General features: G+C 46.2%; 1 protein-coding gene across 7 annotated transcripts in view; it reads left to right on the top strand.

The window, feature by feature from the left end:
* The window catches only part of SMARCC2 (SWI/SNF related, matrix associated, actin dependent regulator of chromatin subfamily c member 2), a 209438-nt gene that overhangs the window by 116551 nt on the left and 79885 nt on the right, over window positions 1-13002 (top strand). For all 7 annotated transcript variants that reach the window (XR_010212139.1, XR_010212175.1, XM_063952633.1 and 4 more), the window contains exon 9: window positions 3471-3602. Coding sequence is in view for 5 of the 7 variants with exons in the window: in XM_063952633.1 (XP_063808703.1) it covers window positions 3471-3602 (132 nt within the window). In the remaining 2 variants the exon portion in view is untranslated. The remainder of the gene's footprint in view (window positions 1-3470; window positions 3603-13002) is intronic.

Raw genomic sequence — 13002 nt, 5'->3', positions numbered from 1 at the left:
TTTAAAATAATTTCTTGATATTGAATCGCCGGAATTGTTTTCCTGGACCAGCAGAGTGATTTCAATAATCCATCACAAGTCAGGGAGGGAACGATGCATACCCTAGATTTCATACCCGACTGAATATGATTATGGTTAATATTCTGCCTCAAAAAAGTATAGTATTGTGATATCGCTCCCTTGACTGTTAAGTCTGATCTCAACAGCACATCTAAGGAATTATTCCAGTCATCGTCAGCTAATCTTCCTAATCACCGATATTGCATAGTGTTTAGCCTGCATATAGGCGAATGGGTATCTTTGGAAGCTCGGAAATCTTTCCAATGCTTGCGTATACGAAAGAGGTGTCTTAGTTTCTCTATTTAAAAGCGTACCCACATTATGTAGTCCTTCAGATTGTAGTCTATCAAAGGGTGAGGTCGCCAACCCGCCCTGAAAATCAGGGTTGTGTAGGAATTGTGAGAAAAGGGTGTTATATGAATTTAAGTTATGTCTATGTCGGAGTATATGCCAAATTCGTTTTGTAGTCCATAATATAGGATCATTACGTATATATTGTCTTCTACTTCACTGTCATGTCGGTGTAACAGACCCATCAAGCTACAATCTGTCAAAAACTGTTCTTTCAGAGAAGTATTAGCGTAAAGGTCTTTGTCAGACAACCAATCTCGTAAATAACGCAATATCGCCGCTTGGTTATAGAATAAAATATTAGGAAAGTTAATACTTAGTTAGTGACCGGTTGTTGTAACTTTATCAGCCCTATTCGCGGTCTTTTAGCTCCCCAAATACATTTTCTAAAGTGGGCTTTCAATAGGCCAATATCTTTTTGAGATAAAAGAAGAGGCAAAGCCTGCAAAATATATAACCATCTGGGAAACGTCACCATTTTAATGAGATTCGCTCTCCCTACATATGATAGCATAAGGTGGGCCCAACCCTCTAGTACCCTTGCCGTGTCTGTTAATGCCTTAGAGATATTCAACCTGTATAGCTCTACCGGGCGTTTGGGAGGCGAATACCTAAGTAGTCAATGTATGACCTTGCCCACCTTACCGCAATCAGACAACCCCAGTGCGGTGTAGTAATGCAGGGATGTAAGCAATGACCTACCGATTTAGCCAGATTAACTGTGAATCCTGAGATTTCGCCAAATTCTTCCAGTTTATCTAAAAATAATTTGCAAAGATGATTTTGGATCGTCTATATATAATAATTCATCGTCCGCAAAGGCCGATAGTTTAATTTCAACCCCACCCACCCCAATGCCCCTGAATTCCGTCCAAGATTGTAGGATGTGAAACAATGGGTCTATACAGAGGTTGAACAATAGGGGGGATAACGGACATCCCTGATGTGTACCCCTAAACATGTGAATGTGTTCACCCCTCACTCCATTAATTAATAAAGATGTTTTGGGTTGGGAATAAAAATATCTAATCAATTCAATAAAAATCGGGTCAAAACCTCTTCTGTCCAAAATTTCGAACAGATGAGGCCAAGCCACTGAGTCAAAAGCTTTATTGGTATCCAAACTAAGTAACATGCTATTAGGTTGCGGCGTTTGTGTTCCTGCTACCACTGCCGCTATGGCCATTCTAATTGCCCTTACAGAATGTCGCCCCCTAACAAAACCAGTCTGATGCGTGGTCAACAAGTCCGGCAGGATTGCTTGTAATCTGTTGGCCATAATCTTAGCTAATAATTTCAGATCGGTGTTTAGGAGGGAGATTGGCCTGTAGGAATCCATCAACAAAGGATCTTTATCAGGTTTTAGAATAAGGGACGTGTAAGCGTCCGTAAATGATGGGAATATAGGTTTTTCCTTTAACACTTTATTTAATAGAGCCAACAATGCAGGCAACATTTCAGTTTCCAATATTTTGTAATATATGCCAGAAAATCCATCTGGGCCAGGAGATTTGTGGGGCAACAGCCCCTTAATAACACCTCTCAACTCCTCCTCCGTTATATCCCCAGCCAAACTATCTCTCTGTTCCTGAGTTAATGTGGGTAGTTTGGCTAAGGACAAAAGGCGATCTTGTCGATCTGTCGATATCGGTACCTCTTGGTACAAGGACGTATAGTAATTGTGGAAATGGTCAAGTATCTCCCGAGTGTTAACGCAGGTTGCGCCAGTATCCGGGGCTCTAATGGCTGTAATGAAGGATCGTTTTTTATAAGGGCCAGCAATCTGCCAGACTCGTTTCCCCACTTGAAATACATCTGTCTAGAGTGTTCCAAACTGGACCTAGCTTGTGCAGTCAAAAATGCTTCAAGAGCCTTCCTGGATTGCAAATAAGCTTCCATAGAGGAGTCTGAGTGGTTCGATTGGTATATTGTACAGGTCTGTGACACTGATTTTTGTATTTTATAATATGGCCACGCATGACCGCCTTTGACGCCCCCCAGAATAAGACAATATCATCCCAACTGTCTATATTGTCATCCTGGTAGTTTGTCCAAGTTGTCGTAAGAAAATTTTTAAAGTCCTCGGATTTGGACAAGTAGTCTGGGAAGCGCCAAAGGCGAGTCGCCTCCACCACTGCATGATGCCACAGATCTAAGGATACCGGGGCGTGTTCAGATATCAAAATATAGAAAATACTATTTTAATTACCTACCGGTAAATCCTTTTCTCGTAGTCCATAAGGGGTATTGGGCGCCCGCCTCAGTGCGTTGACTTTTCTACATGTTCTCTTTTATGTGTTTACCTGTTCAGCTGCTGTTGTTACCAGCCATTGGTGGTTGTTATATGTTAGTGGTGTGCTGGTATATAAATTTCATCATACTTTTTTATCATGTTCCTTCTCTCATATATGTCCTTTCTCCTTTGGGCACTGTTTTACCTATAACTGCCTGTGGGAGGGAGCATAGAGGGGAGGAGCCAGCACACCCATTGGAAGAAATGTAATGTGCACCGGCTCCTCTGGACCCCGTCTATACCCCATCGTACTAGACGTAGTAATTAAAATCCTATTTTTATCCAAAAATCGCTTAAAATTACAAAGGGGTTTTAGGCTTGAATTATGTTAAGAACATCTATTTAAAACATATCTAATATGATTTTTTTATATTTTAAATAAAAATTATTACACGTTTTTTTAAATTGTTATAAACATCGATGGCCAATGTATTAGTACAAAAGTGATCGGAACATCGCGACCATCGGGAACCTACATCTTCCCAGTGGCTGCTTCTCTCTGCAGCCTTGTGGGGAAGGATGGTGAGGAAGGGGGGTAGCAAGGCAAGTGTGACTCAGGCAGTGGGGGAGGAAACCATGAAGCAGGTCTCTCAGATTGTCTTCCAGCAGTCGCACAGTGATCTTTCTGACTTGCCGCTTCTGATGTGACCACTACCACGCGTACCATTTTAATCTCAACCTTCATAAAGTATTCTATACTAATTGGGAGTATTCCATATACTGCAACATGCTCATTAACAGTTTTTTTGTTTGTTTTTATTATTAGGTGCATGCCAAATGGATTCTGGACACTGATTTATTTAACGAGTGGATGAATGAAGAGGATTATGAGGTGAATGATGAGCGGAGTCCTGTCGCACGTCGTAAGAAGATCTCAGCCAAGACATTAACAGATGAAGTGAGATTATTACTGTAAACTACTCTTATAGAGGTCACTCTACTAAGCTTGTTTTCTGTGTGACTTGATATAAAAACTCTGAAAAAGGAAACCAAATAGACATGTTTTAGATTGATGAATCCAAATTTGCCGGGAAGTGTTTGTCATAGCTCAAAATGTCAATGTTTTTAATCCTACAAAACTGAGCAGAAACATAAATATAAACTACAGGAAGTTTGTTAGGATAAGTTAAAGTTGTGTGGGAAATCCTAGAAACATGAACTCTTGTCCTGAAGTGAATAGACAGCACAATGTCTATTTTTTCTTAGAGATGCTGTATTTATGTACTGTTGACTTACTAGCAATAGGATTTTTGCAGTTATGGTTAAATGCAATTCTCCGATTTCATTGGACACACTGGGGTATATGGTAGTGTGAGGAGCTTTGCACTTTAAGAAAAAACTGCACAGAATTCTGGCTTCTTCCCCTCCAATCCACTGCACCCTAGCCTAGCAATCCATTATGTCTACCAAAGCCTTGAAGGACAAAGGCAAAAAGAGGTAGGAGAGAGGGGGAAAAGCAATAGACTGTGAGTCGCAAACAACATGTTATCTTACAGAACAGTTGTCAAAGAAAAAAATAGGCAGAAGTATTGGGATGGTGTCCAGTGTCCCTCATGGATTCGGAGAAAGCGATTTAACGATTAGTACAAAAATCTTACTTTCTCCTTCATTCACGGGGGCACTGGAAAACACAGGGGACATCCTTCAGGGGTGGGAGCACTCTTACACAGTGCGAAGCACCTTACCGTGCAAACTGGCGTTTCGGGATTTGAACGTATAGAATTTATAGGGTTTGGTAAAAGTATGCAATGACGACCAGGTCGCTGCATAACTGTTCTGCGGAGGCCCCATGCCTTGCAGTCTAGTAAGTCCCTACGCTCTGTGACCCGAAGCAACATAAGCTTGGCGAGTCACCAACAGCCTGTCAACTGTGCTTGTGTGAATCGTAGACAATGAATAAAGAGTCTGTCTTCGGTGAATCTTTGGTCCATCTTTAAAGCCCAGACCAGATCAAGTGAAGGGAGACATTTCCGCATCTGTAGAAGATGGAAACATGGCTGAACCGCCACCCTGTCCTCATGGAACTCTAAATGAGACTCCTAGTTCTGAGAACAGTCTCGCTGATGCAGTAGCCAGAAGAAAATGTTTTTTCAAGTATTGAACTTGAGATCTACCAAATCCAAGGAATCAAAGACACTGGATTATAAGTAACAAAGAACTAGGTTAAGACTCCAGGGAACTACCATGGATACATGTGGAGACTATACCTAAACGACTCCCTGCAGGAAAGTTTAATTGTCAGAATGTAAAGCCAGCTGCTGAAATCTGGACTTGCAGTAAACTCAACCATAAATCAGAGTCTGGACCGTGTTATAGAAACGTAAAAAAAACAAGAAAACTAGAGTGACTAAGTAGGCAGCTGTCACCATTCACACCAAAGCACATAAATATGCCATACTTGGACAATACTGTGGTAATATTTGGCTGAAATTTGCCTTAGAAATTTTAGGATGAGAGAGTTTGAGAACCTTTTCTCTTGAGAATGGAGGTACCACTGATTGGGACTGTGAGTGAGAAAATTGGACAGTATGGGAAGTCGTAACTGAGTAGCCACTAGAATTCCGAAAAGATCTGAATACCATGCTCATCTGAGCCAATCCAGCAGTACAAGGATGACTCTGACCCTCTCACATTTTATCAGCTTCAGGACTATCTGCAGCATTGCCAGACGAGGGAAAATGTAGATCAGTTGACGAGTAGAGTTGCAAGGTCTTGAGTCCAGTAGCAGTACCATGGAACCTTGAGTTTCAGCTGCGATGCCATCATATCAACATTTGGCTTACCCCACTGATTGACCAACAGCTGGATCAGGAAATCCGTCTCTGTTTTCCATGTCTGGTAGAAAGACTGTGGAAATTGCCAGAATGTGCCTCTCCCCCCACTTCAGGATCTTGGAAGTTTCATTGCAAATGCAGTGTGCTCCTGGTGATTTATGTATGCCACCGATGTGACGTCTGATGGACCTGCATTGGATGACCTTGCAACAGAGGTTTCAACATGGTCATATTGCCTAGTTCCAAACCATTGATTGGAAGAACAGACTCTTGTTAAGTCCATCTACTCTGAAAAGTGGACTGCAGAGGAACCACCACCTAGCCACTGAGGCTTGCATCCATAGTTGGGGTCACCCAGTACCATATTGAGAACAGACGACCCTTGGTTAGACAGATGTACTGTCTAACCACCATGTTAGGAAGACATCAGTCTTTACAGATAAACAAATCTTCTACACCAGGCAAAAGGGAAATCTGTTCCACTTGGAGAGGAGATCCAGCTGAAACTCCCTGGAATGAAATCTGGAAAATGGTACTGCCTCGATGGGCCCTACTAATTTTGCCCACAGTCGTCATACACAGATGAACAGAGACTGTCCTTTGCCTAAGAGTAGATGCATCATGGCTTGGAGAGAGAGAATCTTCTCCAGAGGTAGGAAGACCCTGGTGAGTATCGAATATAATTCCTAAGAAAAACCTTCTCAGAGACGGCACAATTGATTTTTAGTGATTAGTGATCCAACTCTTAGAACGCAGAAAAAGTTCTGTTGTCAAAACCTGTGACATGAGCGCCAGAGGAAGCAGATACTTTAACAAATAGTCATCCAAATGGTCATTTCCAGAGCTCTAAGATGTGTTGTCATCATGGGCGTAACCTTTGTGAACACTGTTGGAGCAGAAGTGAGCCCAAAAGCCAGAGCGCGAAAATGAAGGTCCAGAATCGCAAGATGCAGGTATGCCTGCTGTGGTTCAAATATTGGCATGTGCAGGTAAGCGTTTCTTATATCTATGGTGACCTAAGAATTCTTCTGGCTCCATGACTTGTATTTGAAAGACACAATTTTGAAAGTCCAAACATTAACAAAGTGGTTGAGGGACTTCGAATTCAGAATGGGGCGCAATTACACACCAGGATTTTGGACAAGAAAAAGAGAAATAGAACCTTTTCCCCCTTTTGAGATTCCAGAACTGCATCCTGTAGGGCCCTGTGGGTGCGCTGGAATTAAATATAGATTGGGCCGGGAGCAGTAGAATAATACTTACCTGATCTGTACCGGTCGCATTATCCGGTCCTCTCAGGCTCTCCCAGCTGCCTGGAGAATAGATGGATAAATCCGCCATAGCGTAAGCAATGATGCTGACCCACAACTGCGCCTCCCCAATCGAAGAGGCCCTTACTAGGGAGTTTTTAGTAATGATATAACCAATAAAGTACTAAATATATAGACTATGGAAGTGTGTGTGTGTATATAGCAACTGTTAGTTTTCCCAACTGCAGCAAGGCATGAGCAAACACACCTCCCTATAGATATACCTATGTAGGAAACCAGAAAACAAACTGCACAAGTAGTTAGGAAACACCTCACAGAGGACTTGCCTGCTGCAAGGTCCCGGCATCTGAGGACAGAAAATGGTGGGCAGTCCCAGCAGGAGAGTGTGCTTTTCCCAGAGTAGTTGTCAAGGGTAGCTCCTCCCACGGCCCGGAGAGCAAATTAGCGTTCCGGCATCACACTCTCTACAGTGAAGAGTGCCACAGCAGCCGATGCTGGCTGAGCGCCACACTTACCAAGAACCGCAGCCATGATAAAGGCATCGCACCAGCCACTGAGCCATACAATTAGATAAAACTGATCGCTAGGTTGCAGGAGTATGGAGAGGGAGGAGACAGGATGATGTGCGTTTTTTTTTTCTTAAAGTGCCATGTTCCCCACATTACTTAGCATACCTCAGTGTTCTGCAATGTCCCTCATGAAAGAAGGAGAAATATAGTTTAGAATTGTACATATGTGTACTACAGTTAGAGTTTCTCACCATTTATAAAAAACATATTTCTGCTGCGGGGTACACTGGGCTCCACAAGGATTGGACAATGGGGTGTAGAGTAGGATCTTGATCCGAGGCACCAACAGGCTCAAAGCTTTGACTGTTCCCAGAATGCACAGCGCCGCCTCCTCTATAACCCCGCCTCCCTGCACAGGAGCTCAGTTTTGTAAGTTGGTGCTGCAGTAAGCAGGCACTGAACAGAGGGGCTGCTCCAGGCAGCCCTGAGAAAAGCTTTTTATGAGGTAAAAAGTGAAGACTTCAAGGGCAGCAGCGGTGGTAAATGTCTTGTGACATTCACTGCTGCAGCTCCAGCTCTCCCCAGCGGCGCTGTACACTCCCGAGCCCTGGTTGCCGGGTACCTACAGCGGAGGCTCCGGTTTTCTTCACGTTAGACACACACGGCTGGGGCTTTCCAGGATCGCATGGCCGCGCTTCGGGAGGTGGTAAGTGGGTCCCGCTTGCGGGACCCGGTCTTTATCGCGATCCGGCGCGGTCAGTGGGAGGCGGGCCACGCGTGCTGGCGGTGGACACTGTGGATACAGGCGATCCCACTAGATCACCAGGGCATGGGCACAGGTCAGGTTTTCTCTCTAAACCAATTCTTATATCGCCCACAGTACCCGGTGGTTTTGCCAGCAGAAGGGATAAGGCTTAGACCTGAAGCCCGTCCCCCAGCCCCAGGGCGCCATTTCTAGCAAGTGTTCCTGCCCTGGAGCTGCATCTCTGTCTTTTCCACACTCCCTGTCAGTGTCTGCGGCGCCATTATCCCTCAGCTCACTGTTCCTGGGACTGCTTGGGCAAATCCTCCTATGTAAAGCCGCCTGGTTGTCAGTGCTGTGACTTTACATGACACTTAAGTATTCTACCTGCCTTTTTTAGTCAGTGTTAGTAAGAAAGAGTGCATTTAGTCAGGGTTTTCTAGTACAATTACCCTGTGATATACATCCAGTTCTTACTGTGTACTGTTATATCATTTGTTATATAGCTGTGTAAGGTAGTCCAGTGCAGTATTATTGTCAGTAATAACCTCTGCATTGTACAAACTGTGACTTTCTGTGTGTGCATTTGATAGCTGAGTGGTGTCCATTTCGTGTCTTTCACTCAACCTGCTATCCCTATATTCTATAACCTGAGGGGGCTTGGTGCGTCAGGTTTTATCTAATATAGGATTTTCACAAAGATATACTGTATTACGTATTTTTCTCTATGATTTAGTCACCATATCTCTCCTTTATCTCTGCTAGTGCTGACTACACTGCACCTCTACTTGGGCTAGAGGTATTGTGCTGCTGCCAATTGTACTGTGTTACCTGATACTGCAAGTTATATCATGTCTGCTTCTGAGGGTAACAGTTCTGGGGCTGAACACACTGCCGGTGTTGCTGAAGCCACAGACCCATATGAGGAGAATATAGCAGCTGTGAGCTCTGGTTCTGGGGGCTCCTTTCCCCCCAGTGGGACTGTGGCAACGGAGGCACATACTGACCCACCGTGGGCCGCTTTCATAAACTAACACCCCCTATGGGAGCCCCAATGCCGGTACAACCGTATGTGGTCCCTGCAGCTAACCCGCCGTGGGCGGACGATTTATCTGCTCAGTTAAAGAAGTTGAACCAGTCCCTGACTACTAAAAAGTCTGACCATCGCTCGCCTAAGTCCAAGGGGTCCTCTAAGTGAGTGCTTGTCTCCTCACAATCCACTGCTGTCACTGACACCTCGTCTGATGAAGACGGCACGTATACTGACCCCACAGGTTCTGACTCAGATATGGCTGATGGGGAGGGTAGTTCACATGTGGATGTTCCTGATCTTTTGGAGGCTATTAAGTTAATTCTACAGATTACGGATGATCCCGAGCCCATCCGTTCCTCCTAAGAAACCAGATAGGTTCAAGCGTCAGAAGGTGGTTAAACAAGTTTTACTTCACTCTGACCACCTAGTGGATATACGTCAGGAACCCTGGGAAAACCCGGGTACGAAGTTTGTGCCTCACAAGAAGATGCTGGCTCGCTATCCCCTCGCGCCAGAGCTGTCTAAGAATTGGGAAACGCCTCCTCCAGTGGACTCACATGTGGCCAGGATGGTGGTTTCCTCAGCTCTGCCTGTCACTACCGTCACGTCTCTAAAAGAGCCTACAGATAAGCGTGTGGAGGGTTGTCTGAAAGCGATTTACACCCTCACGGGTGCTGCGCAAAGGCCCACTATTGCAGCTACATGGGCTGTCGAGGCTATTGAAGCGTGGGCCTTGGAGTTAGATACTGAAATCTCCTCTGACCATGCTGGACAATGCTTGTCATATATTGTCACAACTTCTCGCTATATTAAAGAGGCGGCTTCTGATGCCGGTACCCTAGCAGCCAAGGCCTCTACTACATCAGTCCTGGCTCGCCGGATATTGTGGCTGAGATCCTGGTCTGTGGATCTGGACTCTAGAAAAACTCTGGAGGTACTCCCTTTCAAGGGAGATATTCTGTTTGGGGAGGACTTAAATAAGATTGTGGCTGACTTGGCTACTGCCAAAACTGCCTGTCTACCAAATACCGCTCTTTCTGTGTCGAAGGTTAAAGGTACGTCCTTTCGCCCCTTTCGCCCTTCAGGTAAAGCAAAAGGTCAGGCGTACCACAAGCAGGCCCGCACTTCCAAACCTGGTAAGCCGAAGCCCAAAAGAGCCTGGGCTGCCCGTCAGCCAGCTTCCAAGACCGATAAGCCTGCCGCATGACGGGGCGGGCCTCCCCCTGGGGGATCCCAGGGTGGGGGGCCGGCATCTAGGGTATACCCAGGAATGGTTGAAGACCACTTCAGATGCCTGGGTATGGGAAGTCGTCACTCGAGGTTACGCCATAGCCTTCAAAAACCGACCCTCTCATCGATTTTGCCAGATAGACGTCCCGTCGGACCAGACAAAGGCAAACACTCTGCATTCGGTGGTACAGACCCTCCTGGATACAGGAGTTGTAGTACAGGTGCCACTTGCTCAGAGGGGCCGGGGGTACTATTCTCCGCTGTTTCTAGTCCCGAAACCGAATGGGTCCTCACGGCCCATTCTCAACCTCAAGGCATTGAACAAGTTTGTGAAGGTTTCTAAGTTCCGTATGGAAAACCTTTGCTCTATAGTTCTGGCCTTGGAACCTGGGGACTACATGGTCTCCCTGGATATACAGGATGCTTACCTGCATATTCCTATAGCAGCGTCACATCAGCAATACCTGAGGTTCGCTATTGGCAACCTTCATTACCAGTTTCGGGCGTTACCTTTTGGTTTAACAACGGCTCCGCCAGTTTTCACCAAAGTGATGACGGTGGTACTCCGCCGTCAAGGGGTCAGGATACTGCCGTACCTGGACGACTTGTTAATCCTGGCAAATTCCCCAGAACTTCTCCTGTGTCATCTGGATATGACGGTCCAATTTCTACAAGCCCACGGGTGGCTTATCAACTGGAAGAAATCTTCCCTGGTCCCTGCTCAGAGCATGGTGCACCTGGGAGTGCTATTGGACACTCACAACCAGCGGTTGTTCTTGTCTCAGGAGAAAGTCCTGAAGCTTCAGGACAGGATTCGTTGCTTCCTTTCTCGTCGGCAAATGTCGATACATTCGGCGATGCAGGTGCTGGGCCTCATGGTCTCAGCATTCGACATGGTGGAGTATGCTCAATTCCATTCTCGCTCCCTCCAGAGGCTGATTATAGCCAAGTGGGACGGCCTGCCTCACCAGATCAGGTCTCACATGATCTCATTGACTCCGGAGGTCCATCTGTCGCTACTTTGGTGGCTCCGGGACCAACAGTTGTGCAGGGGCCGTCCCTTCTGGATATCCAACTGGGTCCTGTTGACGACAGATGCCAGTCTAAGAGGTTTGGGCGCGGTGCTGGAGCAACACTCCCTTCAGGGTCGGTGGACCAAGGAGGAATCTCTCCTCTCGATCAACATTCAGGAATTGCGGGTGGTCTTCAATGTGTTGAACCTGGCCCAGCATTTAATTCAGAACCGTCCTGTTCAAATATAGTCGGACAACGCCACCACAGTGGCTTACATAAATCATCAAGGCGGCACTCGAAGCCGTTTGGCAATGAAGGAAGTCTCACGGATTCTACGTTGTGCGGAACGCCATCTACCGGCCATATCGGCAACATTCATTCTGGGAGTCCTGAATTGGGAAGCAGACTTTCTCAGTCATCAGGACGTGCATGCCGGCGAGTGGAGCCTCCATCCAGAAGTGTTTCAACTCCTAGTGGAAAATTGAGGTCTTCTAGACGTAGATCTGATGGCGTCTCGACACAATCACAAGGTTCCGGTCTTCGGAGCAAGGACAAGGGATCCTCAAGCAGCATTCGTGGATGCGCTGACGGTGCCGTGGAGGTTTCGGCTGCCGTACGTGTTCCTTCCGGTGTCACTCCTGCCCAGGGTAATTTGGAAGTCCAAGCAAGAAAAAGGAATTCTGCTTCTCATAGCTCCGGCGTGGCCCAGACGGCCCTGGTTCTCAGACCTGCAAGGCCTTTCGTCAGAGCGTCCACTTCTGCTTCCACAATGCCCATACCTCCTCGTTCAGGGCCCCTGTGTCTACCAGGACCTAGCCCGGCTGTCTTTGACGGCGTGGCTCTTGAACCTTCCGTCTTGAGGGCTAAGGGTTTTTCTGAAGAGGTCATTAAAACTATGTTGCGGGCCCGGAAACCGGCTTCTGCTCGGATTTACCATAGGGTCTGGCATTCATACTTTGTTTGGTGCGCATCTAATAATTATGACGCTTCCAAGTTTAGTACAACCAAACTTTTGGCTTTTCTGCAGCATGGCCTAGATTTAGGCCTGCGTCTGGCCTCCCTCAAGGTTCATATTTCGGCCTTGTCGGTGTGGTTTCAGAGAAAAATTGTGACTTTACCTGATGTTCATACTTTCACTCAGGGTGTCTTGCGTATCCAACCTCCCTATGTCCCGCCTGTGGCTCCTTGGGACTTGTCGGTGGTTTTGGAGGCGTTGCAGGAGCCTCCGTTTGAACCCCTGAGTTTAGCTGACCTTAAGTGGCTTTCCCTTAAGGTGGTGTTCTAGCTGGCTATTGCCTCTGCTAGAAGAGTTTCGGATCTGGGTGCCTTGTCTTGTAGTTCCCCATATCTGATTTCTCACCGTGACCGGGCGGTTCTTCGGATTCGTCCCGGATATTTACCTAAGGTGGTTTCTTCGTTCCACCTTAATCAGGAGATTGTGGTTTCGGCCTTTGTCTCTCCTGATTTGTCTCCCAAAGAGCGGTCTTTGGATGTGGTACGGGCTCTCTGTATCTATGTGAAGAGAACTGCTTCTATTCGAAAATCTGATTCTCTCTTTGTTTTGTTTGGATTTCACATACGTGGCTGGCCTGCTCACAAGCAGACCCTGGCCAGATGGATTAGAATGGTGTTTGCACATGCTTATGTGAAGGCTGGTCTGTCAGCTCCTGCTCACATTACGACCCATTCTACTCGATCTGTTGGACCTTCTTGGGCGGCCCAACG

The sequence above is a fragment of the Pseudophryne corroboree genome, chromosome 2 (assembly GCF_028390025.1).
Source record: "Pseudophryne corroboree isolate aPseCor3 chromosome 2, aPseCor3.hap2, whole genome shotgun sequence".
Lineage (NCBI taxonomy): Eukaryota > Metazoa > Chordata > Amphibia > Anura > Myobatrachidae > Pseudophryne > Pseudophryne corroboree.
This window is presented reverse-complemented; position numbering and strand designations above follow the sequence as displayed.